General features: G+C 54.0%; 1 protein-coding gene across 2 annotated transcripts in view; it reads left to right on the top strand.

Annotated features, from left to right (window-relative positions):
- MPRIP (myosin phosphatase Rho interacting protein) overlaps positions 1 to 17,736 on the top strand; it is a gene marked incomplete at its 3' end in the record, with an annotated part of 81,688 nt that overhangs the window by 45,973 nt on the left and 17,979 nt on the right. For both annotated transcript variants that reach the window (XM_082006605.1, XM_082006604.1), the window contains exons 8-14: positions 5,743 to 5,884; positions 6,431 to 6,547; positions 9,485 to 9,541; positions 10,917 to 10,985; positions 11,212 to 11,301; positions 11,762 to 11,871; positions 16,234 to 16,819. In XM_082006605.1, the coding sequence (XP_081862731.1) occupies positions 5,743 to 5,884; positions 6,431 to 6,547; positions 9,485 to 9,541; positions 10,917 to 10,985; positions 11,212 to 11,301; positions 11,762 to 11,871; positions 16,234 to 16,819 (1,171 nt within the window). The remainder of the gene's footprint in view (positions 1 to 5,742; positions 5,885 to 6,430; positions 6,548 to 9,484; positions 9,542 to 10,916; positions 10,986 to 11,211; positions 11,302 to 11,761; positions 11,872 to 16,233; positions 16,820 to 17,736) is intronic.

Here is a 17,736-nt window from a genome sequence, read left to right as displayed (position 1 = left end):
TGCCAACGGGCAGGTGTCACCCTGCCTGGCTGCTCTGGGGACAGCCAGCTGAGGTGGGTGATGTTCGGTGGCCGTATTTGCAAGCAAGCCCACTCTCCCCGTCCCGTCCCCGGCACGGCACACGCTGGCAGCTGGCACCATTAATTAGGTTAGCTCTCTAAACGGTGTTAGAGCCGGGTGTGTTACGTAACTGCCTAATGAGCTGAGAGAGGTTTCAAAATGTCACGGCGTTAATCTGGGAGAGGAGAGGCGGGTGCAGTGCCGAGGCAGGGCGCAGCGGGCTGCAAAACAGCTTAGTGCGGAGGAGGACGGGGAGGGCGTCCGCACGCGCGCCCGCGCCGCGCAACGGCGTGCTCGGCGCTCTGCGGGCGAGGCGAAGGACAGGCTCGACTTGCCCGGGGAGAGACACGTTCGTGCTGCAAGGGCAGCAGAGCAAACCGGGAGACGGGCCCCGGGCGAGAGGGCCGCCTGCCAGTCTGATTTTCTTGCCCTGGTTTTCCTCCGGGCATGTTCTCTCTCGCATGGTTTCAGCAGGCGCTTCTCCTCTGTTTCTTCTCAGCCCCTAAAGGACTGTTTTCCAGCCTGGCTTCCTCACGCCGAGAGCCGGGAGCAGGTCTGGGGAGGGCGGCGCAGCTTTGGGCCGGTGCCACTGGTTGGCAGGAGGATGCCAAACCCAGCCCGGCCTCGGCAGCGTGCACAGCGAGTGCCAGGCTGGGGATAAAGGAGAAGAGCATGGATTTGGCTTTCTCTGCCTCAGGGATTGGGTGGGAGGAGAAGGGTGCCATTCAAGTCCCCTGGCCACCCTGGCTGGGGACGAGGCTGAGGAGAGGCTGGCGACGGCTGGTTTGCAGGTTGAACCGGTGCAGCGTGTTGGCCCAGGTGTGGGCGAGATCGCGGCCCCGCTTGCTTGCACGGGACGCGCTGGCCCAGTGTGAGAGGACAGCGCGTTCCCCCGGTGCCACCAGTCCCTTGCTTCGGCACCACCGAGCTGGGACGTGCCAGCCGAGGACAGGGAGGAGCAGATTCACAGGCAGATAACGGGGCCCAGGAGAGGACGGTGCTGCCAGAGACTGTCCTTTTTTAATGTCATTGCCTGCTGACGGGTGCCTTTTTGCAGGGAAAGTCTGTTTTTTCCAGCCCAGCTCAGCTCCTGGGGCTGTTATAACAGGTTTATGTTGCTTTATCAGTATTGGCAAAAATTCCCCTACGTCAGCTCGGGGCCTTTATCGCAGCAGGACGGGTGCAGGCAGAGGAGCGGGCGCTGTACCAGGCATGGAGGTCTTGCTGCCGCGGGGCTGAGCCGGCATTTGGGAGGGGGATGATGGCAAAGAGCAGGGCAGGGGGTCCGCACCTACTGGAGGGTTTGGCCGGGGATCGCAGCCCACGGTGCCGGGGGCACGCGCTGTGGGCAGGGACGGCTCAGCGGGCAAGGTTTTGGGACGGGCGCGTTTGCTTTCTCCTCTGGTAACCTGGGAATTGGCTCGTATGGGTGGCGTGGGTGGAGAGGCCATGAGTCCTGGAGCTCGGGTGGACTCAGCGGGGCACGGAGAGGCAGTCCAGTGTCACACCAGAGAATTAACATTTGCCAACACCCTGCTCAGCTTGGCTCGGCTGCTTTTTAAATTTGAGTTTACTTAGTCCACATATCCCTCTCATTTTTCTCCTCCGAGCTCAGGCTGTGCTGTTTGAGGTTGAGCAAACACAGTAACTCGCTTCCATGCTGTGGGGTCAGCTTTTTCCCCCGGGTTTAACACCATTTTTAATAATCCTTCTCAGTAACCCACTAACACGTCCCGGAACGCTTGCCTGAAATTGCTTGCCTATATGCCAACCCCATAGGTGCCAGCTGGGCATCGTTCAGATCAGCCTTTCATCTCTCAGTGCAGCCAGACGATCTTGCTCTGATTCTGTTGGTATTTTTGGCTCTTCCTCCCATTTTCCATTTACCCACTGTAAAGCCGTTTAAGTGTCAGAGCTATGGATGGAAAAGAATTACTTTAGGTACCCAGTACTACATCCTGAGTGACACACCTGTAGGCTTAGTGCCAGATAAAGCTGTTTTTCAGGCTTCTTGTCCTGTTTCCTTATAGTAAGAGATATTACATGACTTATGTCCAGGACTGTGCTGGAAATTTTCCATGTTGACCATTTATACCTGATGCTGACTCCACGCCCCATGCAGACGTCTGAGCTCACAGCCACTCAGAAACATGAATCAGAAAACAGGAGATAATCTCTATGATTTTGGCACACGTGGCGGAGCAGCGGAATGCGAGTTCCCTCTGCTGGCACGCGGCAGGACCGGGCTGCCGGCACCGCGCTGCCAGCGCCGCGCAGGGGGGCCCGACCAAGCTGGGGGAGAGGGTCTTGTGTTCAGAGAAGTCGAGCCGTGCCTCCGGTTTCCCATCTCAGACCCGTCCCTAGGGCGAAAGAGCAGGGGCAGCTCTTTGGAAACCCCATGGATAAATCTTGAAGCCTGTTCTGTACACAAAACCACAGCGGAAAGGGCTGCAGAGACAACCTTAGATGCCGGTCCCCCATATCCCAGCGGAGCTCTGCAGCTGCGGGGAAAAATCCTGGCACATCCCAGGAAGCTGTCAGCAGCTTGGGGAAGGAGACCACCTTCGGGTGGGGAGTCCTTGGGGTGCAGAGACCCAGAGACCCTTCCTCCGGGCATGTGGCTGCAAGCTTACCCGCCCCCTGCAGCAACCCGGGGAGCATTGGGTTTTCTGGGTGGCAAACTTGGCTTTTCTTGCACGCTTCCAGCGATTCAGCCTCTAAAACCGCGGCTTTCCCCGTTGACCCCCCGTTCTGCTCACGCTGGCAGGAATCTGCTGTGGCATCTGCCAGATCAGCTGTAGGAGCGTGATCAGGGGGGCTGAGGAGTATTTCTAGCATCGATAAATAGCAAAGCTGCCTGAAATTGCTTAAAAGACTTTTCTTTCTCCAAGTCCTTCTCTGGAGCTTCTTGAAATGTAAGGCTCTGCTCTGAATGCTGCTTCTGCCCATAGAGAGGAGCGCCTGCTCTCCCAAGTATAGTTTTTTTTTTCTTGTATAACTATCCTCTTCATTTTTGTGGGCCTTTTGGGAAAATTCCTTTTCCTTTTCCTGACACTCGCTGTCTTTCTTCCTGCTAAATAATGAATGAATCCAATAAAAACAAGCCCTTTCTTCCAAACAAAGAAAATCAGTTTAACGATAGCTTGTGCTGGTCTTTATAGCTTTCCTTCCCACCACACACACCCCTCCACCTAACAGCCGAGATCTGCAGCTTGGGTTTAGTGGCCTGGAAAAGATTAACAGCCTGCATGGCCGGGGAACCCCTTGGAATGAGCTTTGTAGCTGAGAAGGCACTAAATGGCACTGCAGCTTTTACAACGCTTCTTCTTACCTGTCCGCAGCCTTGTTTTGTCAACGCAGAGATGGGGAGGAGAGAAGAGCCCTTCCCCTCCCCATCTTGCCAGGATCTCTAACAGTAACCTCTCTGAAATGTTAAGCTAATGGGAAAAAAATGATTCTTTCCTGTAATCCGGATGATATTAACCCTTGGGGCTGTGATTTGGTTGCAGTGATTTATTTTTCTCCTCCCAATGACGAATTACTGGAATGGTTTTGATTTTGTTTTGTATGTAGATGCGGATATATAATTTCCTCTTCTGTTCATTCATTTTCCAGCCTTGTTTTCTTCCAGGTCTTGTTGCTCTCCACCTTCTCCTGCTGTGTTGCTGTGTGACGTGTCCGCCTTTACTTCGCCTGCTTCGCTACCATCTCATCTCAATCTCAAGCCGTAGAACAACCTGGTGGTGCAGCCCTTTTCATGAGAAATCAACCTGCTTTTGATTTTGTTTTATGTTTTTTGGCTGGGGTTTTTTTTTCCTCCTGATTTGGTTTTCTTCAGACCTTCACCTAATAGGGCACAGACAATGTTAATTCATGGACCTCTTACTCCCTCCTAAACTGAGACTCAGAGAAGGCTGGGCCAGTGTAAAAAGGGTTAAAAAATTGTGACTCCAAAACAGTTCCCTGTCTGTCTGTGAACAGAGGATGTGGATTTATGCTCCACAGGCTGGCTTCTGTGAACGGACCTCTCATGAGCAGAACATCCGAGGGGGATCGGAAGCTCTGCGCAAGTCTGAGATCTGCCCGCTCCCAGTCTGCAAACTGGGAGACGACAGGGGCTGAACAGATGTCCCATAAAAACATCAGAGACATTTGAATTTACAAAGAAAAGTCTTCCCCACTGATTTTGTCCCTTCCTCCTTCGTTGCGGGCGCCAGCGCCCGGTCCTGGCAGCCTGGCTCTGAGCAGCAGTGGGGGGCCCCCAGCCCGCTGGGGGATGTGATGTGCTCAGACTGTTCGTCTCATTATGGAATTTGGTGCAAATGTTGGTTGAAAACTGAACATCCCATGTTTTTTCAGTCCTTAACCTGCTGTTCCTTTCTGTGGGAAGTGGTAAAAATGTTTTTTTTTAGATAACCTGTTTCCCCTCATGTGGTTGCCATTGTGATTTTCATGCACATTAGAGGTTCACACAGAGCAAGCAGCCCCGAGCTGAGGTGTGGCACACGTGGTTCCAAATTTTTTGTTAAGAACCCACCTGGACAGAGTTTTTTGGGGAGGTTCGAAATTGAGCTGTAAACCTCTCAGGTTGGAGCTCAGCTGGGGTGTGTGTGTTGGTGGTGGGTTATTGCTTCACGTGCCCAGGTTGTGATTAAAGACCTGAGGCTGATACTTGCCCGAACCCCCAGGCAAGCAAACTTAGACACCAGCAGGTCCTTTAAAATTCCAGTATTTCCTCTCCTGTGGGTCAGCGATCAGCTTTTCATGCTGAAACGGTGCTTTTAATTCCACCTGGAAGGGCCTGTTGTTGGCTCGTTCTTAGGAGCATCCCATTTGGGTTCGGTCCAGGGTTGGCTCATGCTCCATCCACATTTCTTCATAGTTCTCCTCCATCCTCAGAGACATGTGTGCCACGGTGTGATGGGCCACCGAGGTGGTGTCTGAGAACCCACGCCGTGCTCCCTGCTGTCCATACCGTATTTGCAGACCAGTTTGAGAGGAGGGTAGAGCCCCGGGGTTTAGCAGGGCACGCCCTGTGCCTGCACAGGGTGCTCCTCACCTCCTCATGCCTCTTCAGCTGGCACACCCTGTGAGCCAGACCCGTTGTCTGGAGGCACCTACGGACACTCCTCGCTCAGCGCAATCCTGTGGGTGTTCCCCGTGGGGGGACAAGTTTTTACAGAGTGTCTACTGCAGTGAACACGCAGGGTGACCCGCAGGTACCCGTTACCCCTGCACCCCAGCTTAGTCTCACGTGTCTCTGCTCTGTGGCCTGGGGGGCCATCGATAGCCGCAGTGCTAGAGAGTAAAGACAAAGCTTAAGGCAAAGCTGTTCGATAATCCCTGTTTCTCAAAGGGCTGTAAAATTTACAAGTAAAAAGTTATTGCTGGTTTTGCAAGGGTTTTCCAGATATTTAAGAAGATACTATTTGTGGAGCTGAGTAGCATGAAGTTTTTCCCCACTCTGGCTGCAGGTAAAATGGTACATGTCAGATCGGGGCGTTTTGCCCTGGATTTGTGCACGCTAGAGCTTGCAGAGAAACAGCGACGAAAAGCCAGTTGTGCATGAACACTGGGTCGAGCAATTCTGCAGCCTTAAATTTGTGGGATTGTACAGCTCAGCACAGTTGCTGTTCCTGTGTTTAAACCGGCTCTGGTTTCCCCTTTCTCTCTGTTTTCCAGGCGATCCCAGGTAATTGAAAAATTTGAGGCATTGGATATTGAGAACGCGGAGCACATGGAAACGAACGTGTCGGCCGGTGCTGCCCTTTCCAGTGAGACGCGGCAGGGCAGGAGCGAGAAGAGGGTTTTCCCACGGAAACGGGTAAGCTGCTCAGCCGAGGTCTCGTGGTGAGGTTTGGAGGATGGCACCTGGGATCTGGCAGCCTGGGATAGAGGGTTTAGCTATAGGGCTTAGCTATAGGGTTTGTCCCTGGGTGGAGCAGAGGATCTGGAGTCACAAGTGGGCTCACGCAGGAGCCAAACCGTTGTGTGTGCTCAGTCCGTGCAGGTTTGCTGCTTGCTGCTGCACTGCCTTGGCCCGGCTGCAGACCAGAATGGAAAATGAGGCTGTCTTTTCTCCTTCCTCCAAAATAGAAAGAGGGAAACTTCAGATCTGGCATGGCAGGACGCATCAGGATGGGGTGAAGTAACAAAAGAAACAGGTAGTCTTGAGAGTCCCAGATACGCTTAGATATATTGGGAACAAATTAATGCCTGAGAGGACAAAAAAAATGTATTGCCAATGAACTGACACTTGTTCTGAGCCTGAGATGCCCCTTAAACATGCGGATTTTTATGCCGCGAGCCAAGAGAGTGGGACCCGCTGTCCTAGTTCCTGCGCTGATCTGGGCTAACCCTGTTTACACAGGACTTCACTTGCGAAGGTGCAGCTGTGGGCTCCATCCTGGACGTATCTGCGTCTCCCCTGTCCCCGCACCGCCGGGCAAAGTCGCTGGACAGAAGGTCCACAGAGTCCTCTATGACGGTGAGCCACCGAGGCTGTGTCCTCTGCCTTGGGGGAGCGCATGAGAAGCCCTTCCTGGGCAGGTCCAGTGAAAACTGGATACGCTCAAATTTGGAGCAGGTTTCAGTGACCTGAATCAGGTGTGACCGATCCTGAGAGTCACATGGGCTCAGCTGGAGAAGAGCTACGCTTTTTGCCTGGTCCCTTCTACTGTTGCAGAAATGAAAACACAGAGTCTTGCGAGGAGGCCTTTTCCTTAAAGTACAGCAGCAGCTTGGAAAGCAGACCCCTGTTTTGCTGGTTATTTTCCCCTGGAATACCCTGTTTCCTCAATGCTTTGCTTGATGCGTTAGACACTGATGCTGTAGGTCACTGCGGAGGTGCTGGGGTCCCCTCACCTGAGCAGGACCCCTTTGCCCGGTGCTGTCCCCCCGCACCGGCCAAGGCTGCAGCAGGGCATTTCCAGCTCAGCGGAGGGTCAGGGCAGGTTTCTGGACTCGGACCAGGCGCTGGGTCGTGACTGATGCGTTTTCAGAGAGCTAACACGTGGCCCGGGTTTCTAATGCCGCTTCCTTGATGTTTATGCAGTTGCAAATGGGTGTGAGTGGGACGAAGGCTGCGAGGAAGGGCTGAACCTGCCCTCCTGAGCTTTCCTCCCTTTGCATATTTGAAATGCTCACCAGACCTGGAGGCAAACAGTACAGAACAAACACAAAATGCTCTCCTCTCACTCACCAACCTTCTGTAGGAACAAAATAAATACACTTACTAATCTCTCGAAAAGATTACAGAGCCATTGTAAATACGAGCTGCATTTTTTGTGGATGGACAGCTTCTGTTCAAGGACTTCTCACAAAAATGCAGTAGCTTAGCATTTATGTAGCTTTTCATGTAGACTTGTACAGCCATAAGCGTGATTTAAATTCTTGGTGGTAATAAGAAGGTGTAAGAAGTGCACATTAAGTGGCAATGCACATCATCTAGTGAAGGCAAGAAAATCATGCAGTCAGTGGGAAGAAAACCTTTTCCTCATGTTAAATACACCCTTATTGTGCCACTCCTGCTGTAAAAGTAGCAACATAAGAAAAAACTGCACGCCTGCTCGCTGCAACCATGATTGTCAGACTCTCCCCTGCCCGTCGGGTTCGCTGCGTCAGATCAGATCGGTTATCTGGCGGGATAAAAGCCGAGGGAGAGTTCACCCCTTGTTACTCTTGGTGGGTTACAGCAGAGCTGTGGTTTGCGCTGCGTGGCTATCTCTTCCATCAAGTGCTTCGTCTGTTTTTTTGGTTTCTAACATCTACACCCTTCAGTAGCAGCTGGTCCCAAACTTTTTGTGCTTCAGCAGCTTTGCAGCTTCAGGAAAAGCCTGTGCTCTCCTGCCCGCCCTCGGAGGGAAGCAAAGGGGCTTCCGTGGAGGAGTGGGACCTGGAGGCGAAACCTTCCCACTCCGAGTGCTTCTGCAGTGTCTCGCTGCAGCCCAGTCTGAAACATGTGCATGTACTGTTTAGCAGCATCTTTCCTCTCTGGCTGCTTCTACACCCTTGCTTAAATTCTAAGGAAACTAAGAAGTGTAGTAAAGTAGTATGAATGCTGCTAAGGAGGGATTTATCTGCTTTTGCAGAAGATTCTTGTCCTGTGCTTCTTCATAGTTGATAAATAAGCCCATGAGCAACTGTAACACTTGCAGTCCTTCTCTCTTCCTTCTCTGCAAAGCACGTGGTTGGGAGCTGGTTATTTTTGATCCAAAATGTAGATCCTTTATTTCATGCTCTCCTGTTGTACAAGAAAGAGCTTAAACAGGACCCAGATCCTGGAAGCACGATCCCACCTGCACTTCGGCAGAGGAGAAGCAGGCAGGTGGTGGCATTGCTCTCTCAGGGTAAATTAGGGCTGCGATTAGGATGCCCAGCTCTCATAGCCTACTTCAGAGATGGATGTAGTCATTGCAAATGCGATTTTCTCTATAGTTTGTCCATGGCTTATCGCTGCCTCGTCATCAGGTCCTGGTGGGGCTCGGCAGGTTTATTGCCTGCAGCCACATCACAGCCAGGGCTGCTCAGGCTGGCGTCTGTCCGCTCCCTCCTCCGAATCTCTAGAGATTTGGGAAGGGAAAGATGGCATTTACTTTCCCCTGTGTTTTGTGGAGCAGGGCTGGGTCCCCGCCACCGTGGGAGCACTCAAATGTGGGATGTGCCACTCCACAGCAAAGGTTTGATTGAATAGGCTTCCAGACCCCAGTTTTCCATTGCTCCTCTTGCTATAACCCGATTCAGACGCTACAGCCGCATTTCACACCCTGCTGGCCTTTCCTCCTCCACTCCGCAGCACATGGAGCAGCTGGAGGAGCTCAGCCTCGAGGGAGTGAAAACATTTCCACCACATCCCTCCCTGTGCACAGGCAGGGTTGGGAGGAAGGACTGGCAGGAGTTATCCCACGCTGTCTTGATTGCTTTTCTCAGAGCTTCAACATCCCGATGCACCCACTTTGGAGGAAAAAGCAGGTGTCGTTTGGGTGCTGCAGTGCTGGGATTTTTTGAACCTGTTTTGAACCCTGAAGCCTTGCATCAATAGCACATAGTTTATCCTTTGAAATATATAATAGAGGGAGAAAACTGCCTGCAGTCTTGCTAATTCGTTGCTTCTCCTTCCTCTAATGCTGGTGTAGCAGTAGGAAATTGCAAGAGAAATGCTAGAAGGGGACAGCCTGAATAAACCGTACAGCAGGTCTCTGTTCCTCCTGGGGGAAAATGTTTAGCCACCACGCAGTATAATGATCCGGTTTGGACTAGATGACCTTTAAAAGCCCCTTCCAACCCAAACTATTCTATGATTCTATCAATTTAACTGTTGCTGGTCTCTTTTATTGCTACGCTGTGTTTAATCAAGCTGCTGCTGTGGTCTTCTGGGTGCAGCCGCTTCTTCCTCCCCTCTGATCGCCTCTCTGCTTTCTTGCAGCCCGACCTGCTGAACTTCAAGAAGGGCTGGTTGACAAAGCAGTACGAGGACGGGCAGGTGAGTCCGGGGCAAGCTTTGCCCTTCGTGTCGGTCTTTGGTGTCGCGGTCTGTCCCGGTTTCTGGCATCTGACATTCACGCCGACATCCCAGCTGCGCCTGGGGCTGCTCTCGGCACTGACGAAGCCCCGATGTCCTTGCAGGGTAGATCAGTATTGGGCCGTGCTCCAGATGGGAGAAAGCAGATGTAGGCGCTTGGGCAGAGCAGCAACAGGGAATTTGTACAACTCTGGAGCCAGGCAGCGGTAGTTGTGTGCGAGCCCTGTGCAAACGGTGTTTGTCTTGGAGCAGGAGCAGCTGGTGCTCTGTCCTGGGGAGGTTTCAAAGCCCCACAGCTGGATATTGTGTCGTGGGTTTCTAGGCAGCTGGGGCAGCTTGGATAGCAGCACTGGTTTCGTGTTCCCGTTCTCTATTAGTCTCATCTCCCTTGCGACCCAGCAGCCGTCAGTAATGAGGCTCAGATAATGTCTCCTGAGCGCCGGGGAAGTGGCAAGGCCAAGAAATAAGTAAATGCCTCTTGAGTTGGCACTGAGGGAAGCAGCCGCTGCCGCTTTCCTCCTGCCCATTCCCAGAGGGATGCAGGACGTGCTGCTCTATCGGAGCCTCAGAGACGGGCGCTGATGCCGAGGTGGCATGGGTGCCTTGGCTGTTTGCAAACCGCCCCTTCCCTGAATTCCCTTCCCTCCCGCTCAGCCCATTGAGGGAAAATAAGGGCGACTCGCCTGTGGCTGAGAGTGCCATGGCCTGTGGGTACCCACTGGTGCCTTGGGCCCTGGGGCCGAGGGCATGTCCGTAGGCAGCCAGAGTGGGAATCAGCTGCTGGAGTGAGTGCATTGTTAACTGAAAGCTGCCTTGGGTAAGCCTGTGCCTTGCAGAAGGTGTGTTTGTATAGAGCAAGGGGCCAGGAATAGACTCCAACTCAATTTCTAGGTACTGCAGATAAAACATGAATGTTTTACTGCTTTTTTTTTTTTTAAAAAAAAGATCCCTCCAAGGCTTTAAGTGCAGCCACTAAAAGCATCGTCTGGACAGTGGAGCTAATGGGAAGGCTCCGATTGCCCCCGTGGCTCTTGCGGTGTTTCACCGTCACATGCGGAGTCAGTGCCGCTGAGGCTCCGGCGCTCTGCCGGTGCAGCAGCGCTGCGGGAATCGGGGTCCCGGCGGTGCAAACCATCACGGTGTCCCTTGCATTGCTGCCTGTTTGGGTCTCCCCAGGAGGGCCTCTCGGTGAAGCTGGGTGCGGATCTGGGAGGGGAGAGGCTGCAAGCTGCCTTCCTGCAGGACGTCTCTGCCGGGCGACCTGTGGTGCTCTGCCCAGGGTCTGCTGGTGGGGAAGGAGCAGGATTGTAACGGCCCCATCTTGGTTGTTTCCTAGTGGAAGAAGCACTGGTTTGTGCTGACCGACCAGAGCCTGAGATACTACCGGGATTCGGTGGCAGAGGAGGTAAGTGTCTTCCCCATCGGCGTTCAACCCATCGCTCTGCACCCAGGGGAGCCCCAGGTTCTCTCAAATTGACCCCGGGCAGGTTGTCTTCCCAGCTGCTGGGATCCTGGAGCATCGCTCTTCAGGCATTTGTGCTTCTCGAGGACCTGTTGTGTGCCTCCCCACGAGCCCACCACACTTTGGGGTTGCAAAGCATTATGGCTTATTTTACGCCTTCCCTCTCCAGGCAGCTGACCTGGATGGAGAAATCGATTTATCCACGTGCTACGATGTTACTGAGTATCCGGTTCAGCGAAACTACGGCTTCCAGATCCACGTAAGGAAAACAAGGGGAGGAGGAAGAGTCCGGCTGCAGGACGGCCAACTGGGCTGCTCATGCTGTGCCACTGCTCGGGGATGCTCGTCCATGGCAAGGGAAACACCTCCCCAGACACCTAAGAGAGGCCACCCGGCATCCCCCACAGTGCTCCAGAGAGCTATGGCCTTGGGTTTGAGAGCCAGTGTTTTGGTTCACAAAAAATGGAGGGGGAAAGGGAACGTTTTGTCTCAGCCGTAGGGTCTCAGCTACAATAAAACTGGCCTGATTGCTGAGAAACGCTAATTCCCACCGTGAGCGTGCTGGGGGTTGGAGGGACTGGGTGCGACCTCTGTGCGGCCAGCGAGCGGTGCCCCAGCACTGGGTGCTCGGGGGCTGGGTGCAGGGTGGTACTGGGGGAGCTGGGAAGGGGCTGGTGGGTGCAATCGGCTGCTCTGAGCCCGTCCTCCTCTCGCCCTAGACGAAGGAAGGGGAGTTCACCCTCTCTGCCATGACGTCCGGCATTCGTCGCAACTGGATCCAGACCATTATGAAGCACGTTCGCCCCACCACTGCGCCCGATGTAACAAGGTAAAGGGGGGAGTTTAGCAGCCCCTGCAGTTTTCTGGTTTGCTGTGCAGGAGTAACTCTTCCCTTATCCCCTTTCTTTCCTCTTTCTGAGCCTGTCCCTGGAAGCTGTGGCTCTTTCTCACATCCCTCTCTCTGGGCTTAATTTGGACATTCTTTGTGGGGATGCTGATGTGCTGAGTTACTCTTACACGTGCAGATTTCAAAGAGGGTTGAAAATGTGGCTTTAATTTGTGCATAGGAATATGAAATACTGTTCCTATATCAAGGCTCCTCTGGATTCCCACCAGGTATTGTGAAACCACTTGGATTCAGTTGTGCTGGGTTCCCCCTTTCCTCTGGCTACTGTTCAGCACGAGCTGCCCATCCCCTCCATGGGTCACTGCAGCACGAGCCCAGGGTTCAATTTAGAAGTTGTTTGGCTCTGATACGTTTTAAACTCCAGCCAGCAAATAGTCTTCCCTCCTCTTTTGATCTTTCAGATAGCTGCCGCAGCTCATTTCCCTTACGCGTTAGTAATGCTCGCGTCTCCTCCTGCCGCCAGTGCCAGAGGAAGGGACCCCCCCTTCACAGAGTACCTTCTGTGAGCGCTTGCGCTGCGAGTAAAGGGTGTTTGACCTCCTCACAGCTAACCGCGCCAGCCACACTCGTACGGGCCACCTCTTACAGGCTTCGTGGACACGGCCGCACCATTAACTCCATCTCCTGTCCTTATGGTAGCTGCAGCGAGCAGGTTTTTGCCAGGTTTGTCCCCATGTTGATGGAATGGCTCTTCTCACCCGGTGCTGTTGACCTGGAGATGCTCCAGCCTCTCCTTGCCCATCCCGCTTGGCACTCGGCCACCATTTCCCAGCCTGCCCGAGCTCTGGTGGATCTCGCGGGGGTCTCGGGGAAGCTGCCTCTCTCCTCACTCCTGTGTATGTTTGATTTCCATGCAATCCCAGGAAAAACTTCTCTTTGAAACTATCCGTGCTGAAGCCCAGGTTGGAAAACTGTGTTCTCTCCTGTATTAACGTTTTGTGGTTTGTATATCTTGTGATTCACTGCATGCTCCTCCTTTTCTGCACCTCAGATGGGAAGTCCTGCAGTTTCCATTTATTTTTCTTTTCTTTTTTTTCCCCCCCTTTTTTTTTTCTTTAAATAAAAGCCAGAGAGAAGGGAAGAAGCAGCCTGGTCTTGACACTTGATTTTCCCACACTGGTATCTTCCGATGTGACTAGATATGAAGATGAAGAACAAGGAGATTTGAGGGGGCATCTCTACCTTTAAAGAGGCAGATATATTTATAGCTAACAGGTTACTGCAGCATGATAGTCCTGTGCTCTGCATCTGCTCTGAGCCCACGAGAAGTGGTTTGACTTGCCTTACCCCAGTGAGAGGGTCCAAGCGCCCGTACCAGCTGGGCAGTAACTTCTTAGGCTGCATAAATAGACCGGGAATCTCAATTCTGAACTGGGGAAAAAGGAATTACAGGTGCACTTCTGTCATTTTCCACCAAGCTGGTTTCCGCCAAGAATGAGGTAGAGTCTGGCGGGGTTTAGTCACGTTGCTGAGAAGTTGTCGCTGTGAGCTGAAGGGCTGTGTTCACCCCGTGCCTGCTCGCCAGCCCTTCGCCGCAGCGCATGGGTGCGCGGGGTATCCCAGCCCGTCCCCATTGCGGGCATGTCATTAACACCCGCACCCGGGGAGCGGCTTGTGGACGGAGCTGCTGGGAAGCTGAAGGACAGACTGACAAAGGCTCGTGATGGAGAGGTGGCAAACGTCGGCACAGCGTGGCCGGGGAGCGAGAGGCACGTTAGTCTGGATGCTCGGCTGTGCTGGGAGGGCAGTGGTGTTCGCCTCGTCCCTGGGGCCAGTCCGACTCCGCGCATTCCTGCAAGCCCTCCGCCACGTCTGATGAACCCACTGCCGTGTCTCCACCGATCCAAGCACACGTTTTCTCGGTTATTCAAGCCGTAATTACTGTTTATATTGCTGCGTGTGTCAGCACCGGGGGGGGGGGGGCAGGTGCTGCACTGCTCCCTGCCCTCAGCAGTGCCCTGCAATCTGCAGAGGCACTAATTACACTCTGCTAACGATGACCATGCAGACATAAAATACCCACAAGAAAGAAGGCTGAGTTCCCCAGTGACCCCCTCCCCATTTCCCCGCAGCGCTCACATGCTACCCGCACGCTGCGGCAGCATGCTCAGCTCACGGCTTGCACCGCTCCCACAGCCACCTGTATTAAAAAAAAACAATGCTTTTTGTTTTGACCTATAAATGCCATTGCGAGGCAAAGACCCCCCCGCCTCCCATGTGATGTGAATTAATTTGGCTGGGATGGAGGAGATGTGAAATGCTTGAGCAGAATTAATAGCCACAGGGCACTTGTGGGAGATGAAACGAGAAAGTTCAGGTCAGTCTTCTGAGTCTCTTAACTCAGTTCCCTCCGCTCCCAGCGCACATCTCCTGCCCTTTGGAAAGCAGCAGAGGAGAAACGAGCTCGCGAGAGGTGTCACCTGTAGAAATGCCGAGATCCTTCCGCGCGGTATTTAGAGCAGCATAACTTCTGTGTCTAAACAACGTCTCGGGGGCCGCAGGGCTCCCTTTTTTCCTAGCACTCTTCTCCATTTTAAGACTCCATCTCATCCCTACTTTACTTGAAATGCAGCTGTAATCACTAACTGACTCCAGACTGAGTGCCTGGCTTTGGAGTCATGTAATATCTTCTCATGGTTGAGGAGCGAGGAGGTTTCGTTGTGGTGCTTTTTGGGGTTATTTTATTAGATGCAAGTGACAGAGCTGAAGAAGAAATTACCTCCGAGCTGGTTTTAGCCTGTAGCTGCCAGAGTTTCTTGAAACCCAGCTCTACTGAGCCTGTGGTTTGATCGTGGATGAAAGTGCATCGGAAGATACTAGCCTTGGACCCATGCAGAGTCATCTCTTCTGCTCCATCCTTTGTTTTGGGCACATGCACATAACATGAGGTTGTTGGCTGCGGGAGCTGGAGTGTGTTACCAAGGCGGGAGGAGGAGCCGTGCTGCCGCGGTTTCCCCCCGGTCACGGCAGTCTCGGTGCACGTGGTCCCGTGGGTCCCTGTTAGTGGTGGTTTGCCTGCGGCAAAGGGCGCGGGGAGCTGCTTTCCAGCTCTTCCCGCTGCGCCCTTCTAGAAAGCTTGTCGAGGCTGCGCTGGAGGCTGGAGCCCGGGGGGATGCTGTGGTTGTACTGGGAAGGGGGAGAGCCAGGAGTCAGCCTGAGCAGCAGGGCTGTGCCGCAGGAGGCATCTCGGGGGCTTCTGATAGCAAAGAGGGTTCAGCAAATGCCTCCCACTCCCTCAGGACGGGCTTCCTCTGCAAACGTGGCGTACCACTATTTTCTTTTTTAATTTTGATCTGCATGTTACAAGGCTGGCATGTCTACATTTAATAAGCTAATACTGCATTATGGATTAGCCATAGGTTGGAAACGGTATTGCCTTCCCCTGTTAACTTTCCCTGCTTGACAAGTATGTCTCCCCTCTCAACCCACCACCCTCTAACTCAGCACTAAAAATCATGCCTTGCTTGAGAAATTGGCATTTTCAGTGACTTCCGCGGTGTCTTGAGTAACTCTTGCTCCCCTTGCTGCACTGACAACTGCACATACGCGTGCAGTCCCCGTGCCGGGGTGGCTGCCCGTGCTGCCCGCAAGGCTGGTTTCCCCAGGGGAGATCTGTGCCTTCAGTGCAGATAGTGGCACGGAGAAGTTTTCAAACCATTTTCAACCCCCCCGCCTTTGCCAAGCTCAAGGAAAACCTTTCCCCTGTTACCCAAGACCTCTGGGAGCTGCTCTGTGCTTGTCCGCCCCACAGCTCTGAAGCCAGACTGACTTTGGGGGGACTGGCGGCATCCTCCCCGCAAGCACGCGACTACAGCTGCATTGATCGGCGTGTGTGCGGGGAGCCCCGCAGCCGGGGAGGCGGGTGGCAAGCCAGCCGGCCGGTGCTGTAGGAGCTTTCGAAGCCTTTTCCCTGCCTGGCAGGACAGTTCGGGGTCGCTGCCTCGGCTCTGGGCTGCTGCTGGGTCACAGTCACCGGCCCCGGGGCGGCTGCCAAGGAAGAGCGAGGTTGGGATCAGCCGCTCTCCGGGGGCTGGGGGCTGCCCAGGAGCAGGCGGGGCCGCTTGCACCAAGGCTTTGCACACCAGCGTGACCTCGGGGAAGGGCAGCGGCAGCTCCTGTGCCTGAGAGGTGACAGGAGGTGGAGGGGCAGGGGGGCACCCCTGTGACATTGGCTTGGGCTTCCAGCAGCCGCCTTCCACCCGGCTCTTTGAGGCACGCATGGGAGCGCCTGGCTGTCTCGAGCACCCACTGACGCTTTCCTTCACCTTCTCTCTGTCCTCGCAGCTCGCTGCCGGAAGAGAAAAGCAAAACAAGCTCTTCCTTCGAGACTGGTCCAAAGCCAAGCGAGAAGCCGGATGTGGAGCAAACTGAGCTGGACCCGGAGCAGAAGCGGAGCCGTGCCCGGGAGCGCCGGCGAGAGGGACGGTCCAAGACCTTTGACTGGGCTGAATTTCGCCCCATCCAGCAAGCCCTGGCGCAGGAGCGTGCGAGCGCTGCAGACTCCTCCAAGAGCGGCTCTGCCGCCTTCCCCAGGGACTCCGGTGCCACCGATGCCGACCCAGGAGAGCTGGAGCGGGAGCGGGCCCGGCGGCGGGAGGAGCGACGCAAGCGCTTCGAGATGATCGATGCTGTGGATGGGGCAGGCTCGGAAGAGGCGCTGAGGATGGAGGTGGACCGGATCCTGCCCATCCCGGCAGACATCAAACCGCAGAATGTCCACGTGGAGATCGAGCAGCGCTGGCACCAGGTGGAGACCACCCCACTGCGGGAGGAGAAGCAGATCCCCATCGCGCCCCTCCACCTCACTCATGCTGAGGACCGGGACGAGGGGCTGACGAAGCAGCACTTGACCACGCTGCTGGAGAAGGAGGTAAAGTGGGGTGCGTGGGGTGCAGGCCACCTGCCGAAATGGCCTTCAGGCCACTGCAGGAACTGTAGGAAGCCTGAGCAAGGCTTAAATAAGCTGCATTTATTCCTACTTAGTAATAGCAGTGAGTGGGGATGCTGTAGGGTCGCCTGGGCAGCTGGCAGGGCACAGATCTGTGTCCGTTCTTGTACAGCTCTACTGGCAGTTTTCGTGTTCCCACGGGTGCAGAAAGGGCTGTTCTTGCAAGGGTGGTATTTCATTGCCCCCTCCCGTTTAATGCAGCCCGCACTTCTGCCGGTTGTTAGCCAGCCCGCCCTTGATGACATGGGTACAGTTGATGTGTATTAACCAGACTCCAAATTCAAGCTCATAATTCTGTGTGCCTCTGCAGCTGTAGAGATTTATGTCTGCAGTTAGGTCTACAAAACTATAAATCAGCTTGAATTATAGCACACATCACAAAGGTTCCCTTTTTGTGGAGCCTACATCAAGCGATCTTACGAGTTTAGGAAGAGAAAGGTGGAGACTCAGCTCACTTGGAAGAGGTCCACGCCTGGGATAACAAAGGTTGTTGTTAGTTGGGATTAAGGTGTATTAGCAGGAATGAAAGGGGTGCAGGCATGGAGTAACCAGGAGTACCGCCAATCTGAACCGGGCTGAGACTTGCCTGGATCATGCCTGGCACGAGCTGGTGCCGTTCATCCTTTGCTGCAGTGAGCTTTACGAATTAAACTAATGCGTAACTTAGTTCTTTCAGGGGGGAGGGATTTTGCCTGGCAAAATGAAATCCAGGTCCCAGAGCAGAGCAAAGCAGCGGTGCCATCAACAGCCCTGTTCATTCTGCTCTACATCCCCTCTGAGCTGCTTGCTCGTTATGGCCAACCCCCTGCCCACTCCCTGGACGCTGTCTCTGTTCGTGT

The sequence above is a fragment of the Phaethon aethereus genome, assembly GCF_964289735.1.
Source record: "Phaethon aethereus genome assembly, chromosome: 15".
Taxonomy (NCBI): Eukaryota; Metazoa; Chordata; class Aves; order Phaethontiformes; family Phaethontidae; genus Phaethon; species Phaethon aethereus.
The sequence above is the reverse complement of the archived record's forward strand: the minus strand, read 5'-3'. Positions and strand labels throughout refer to the sequence as shown.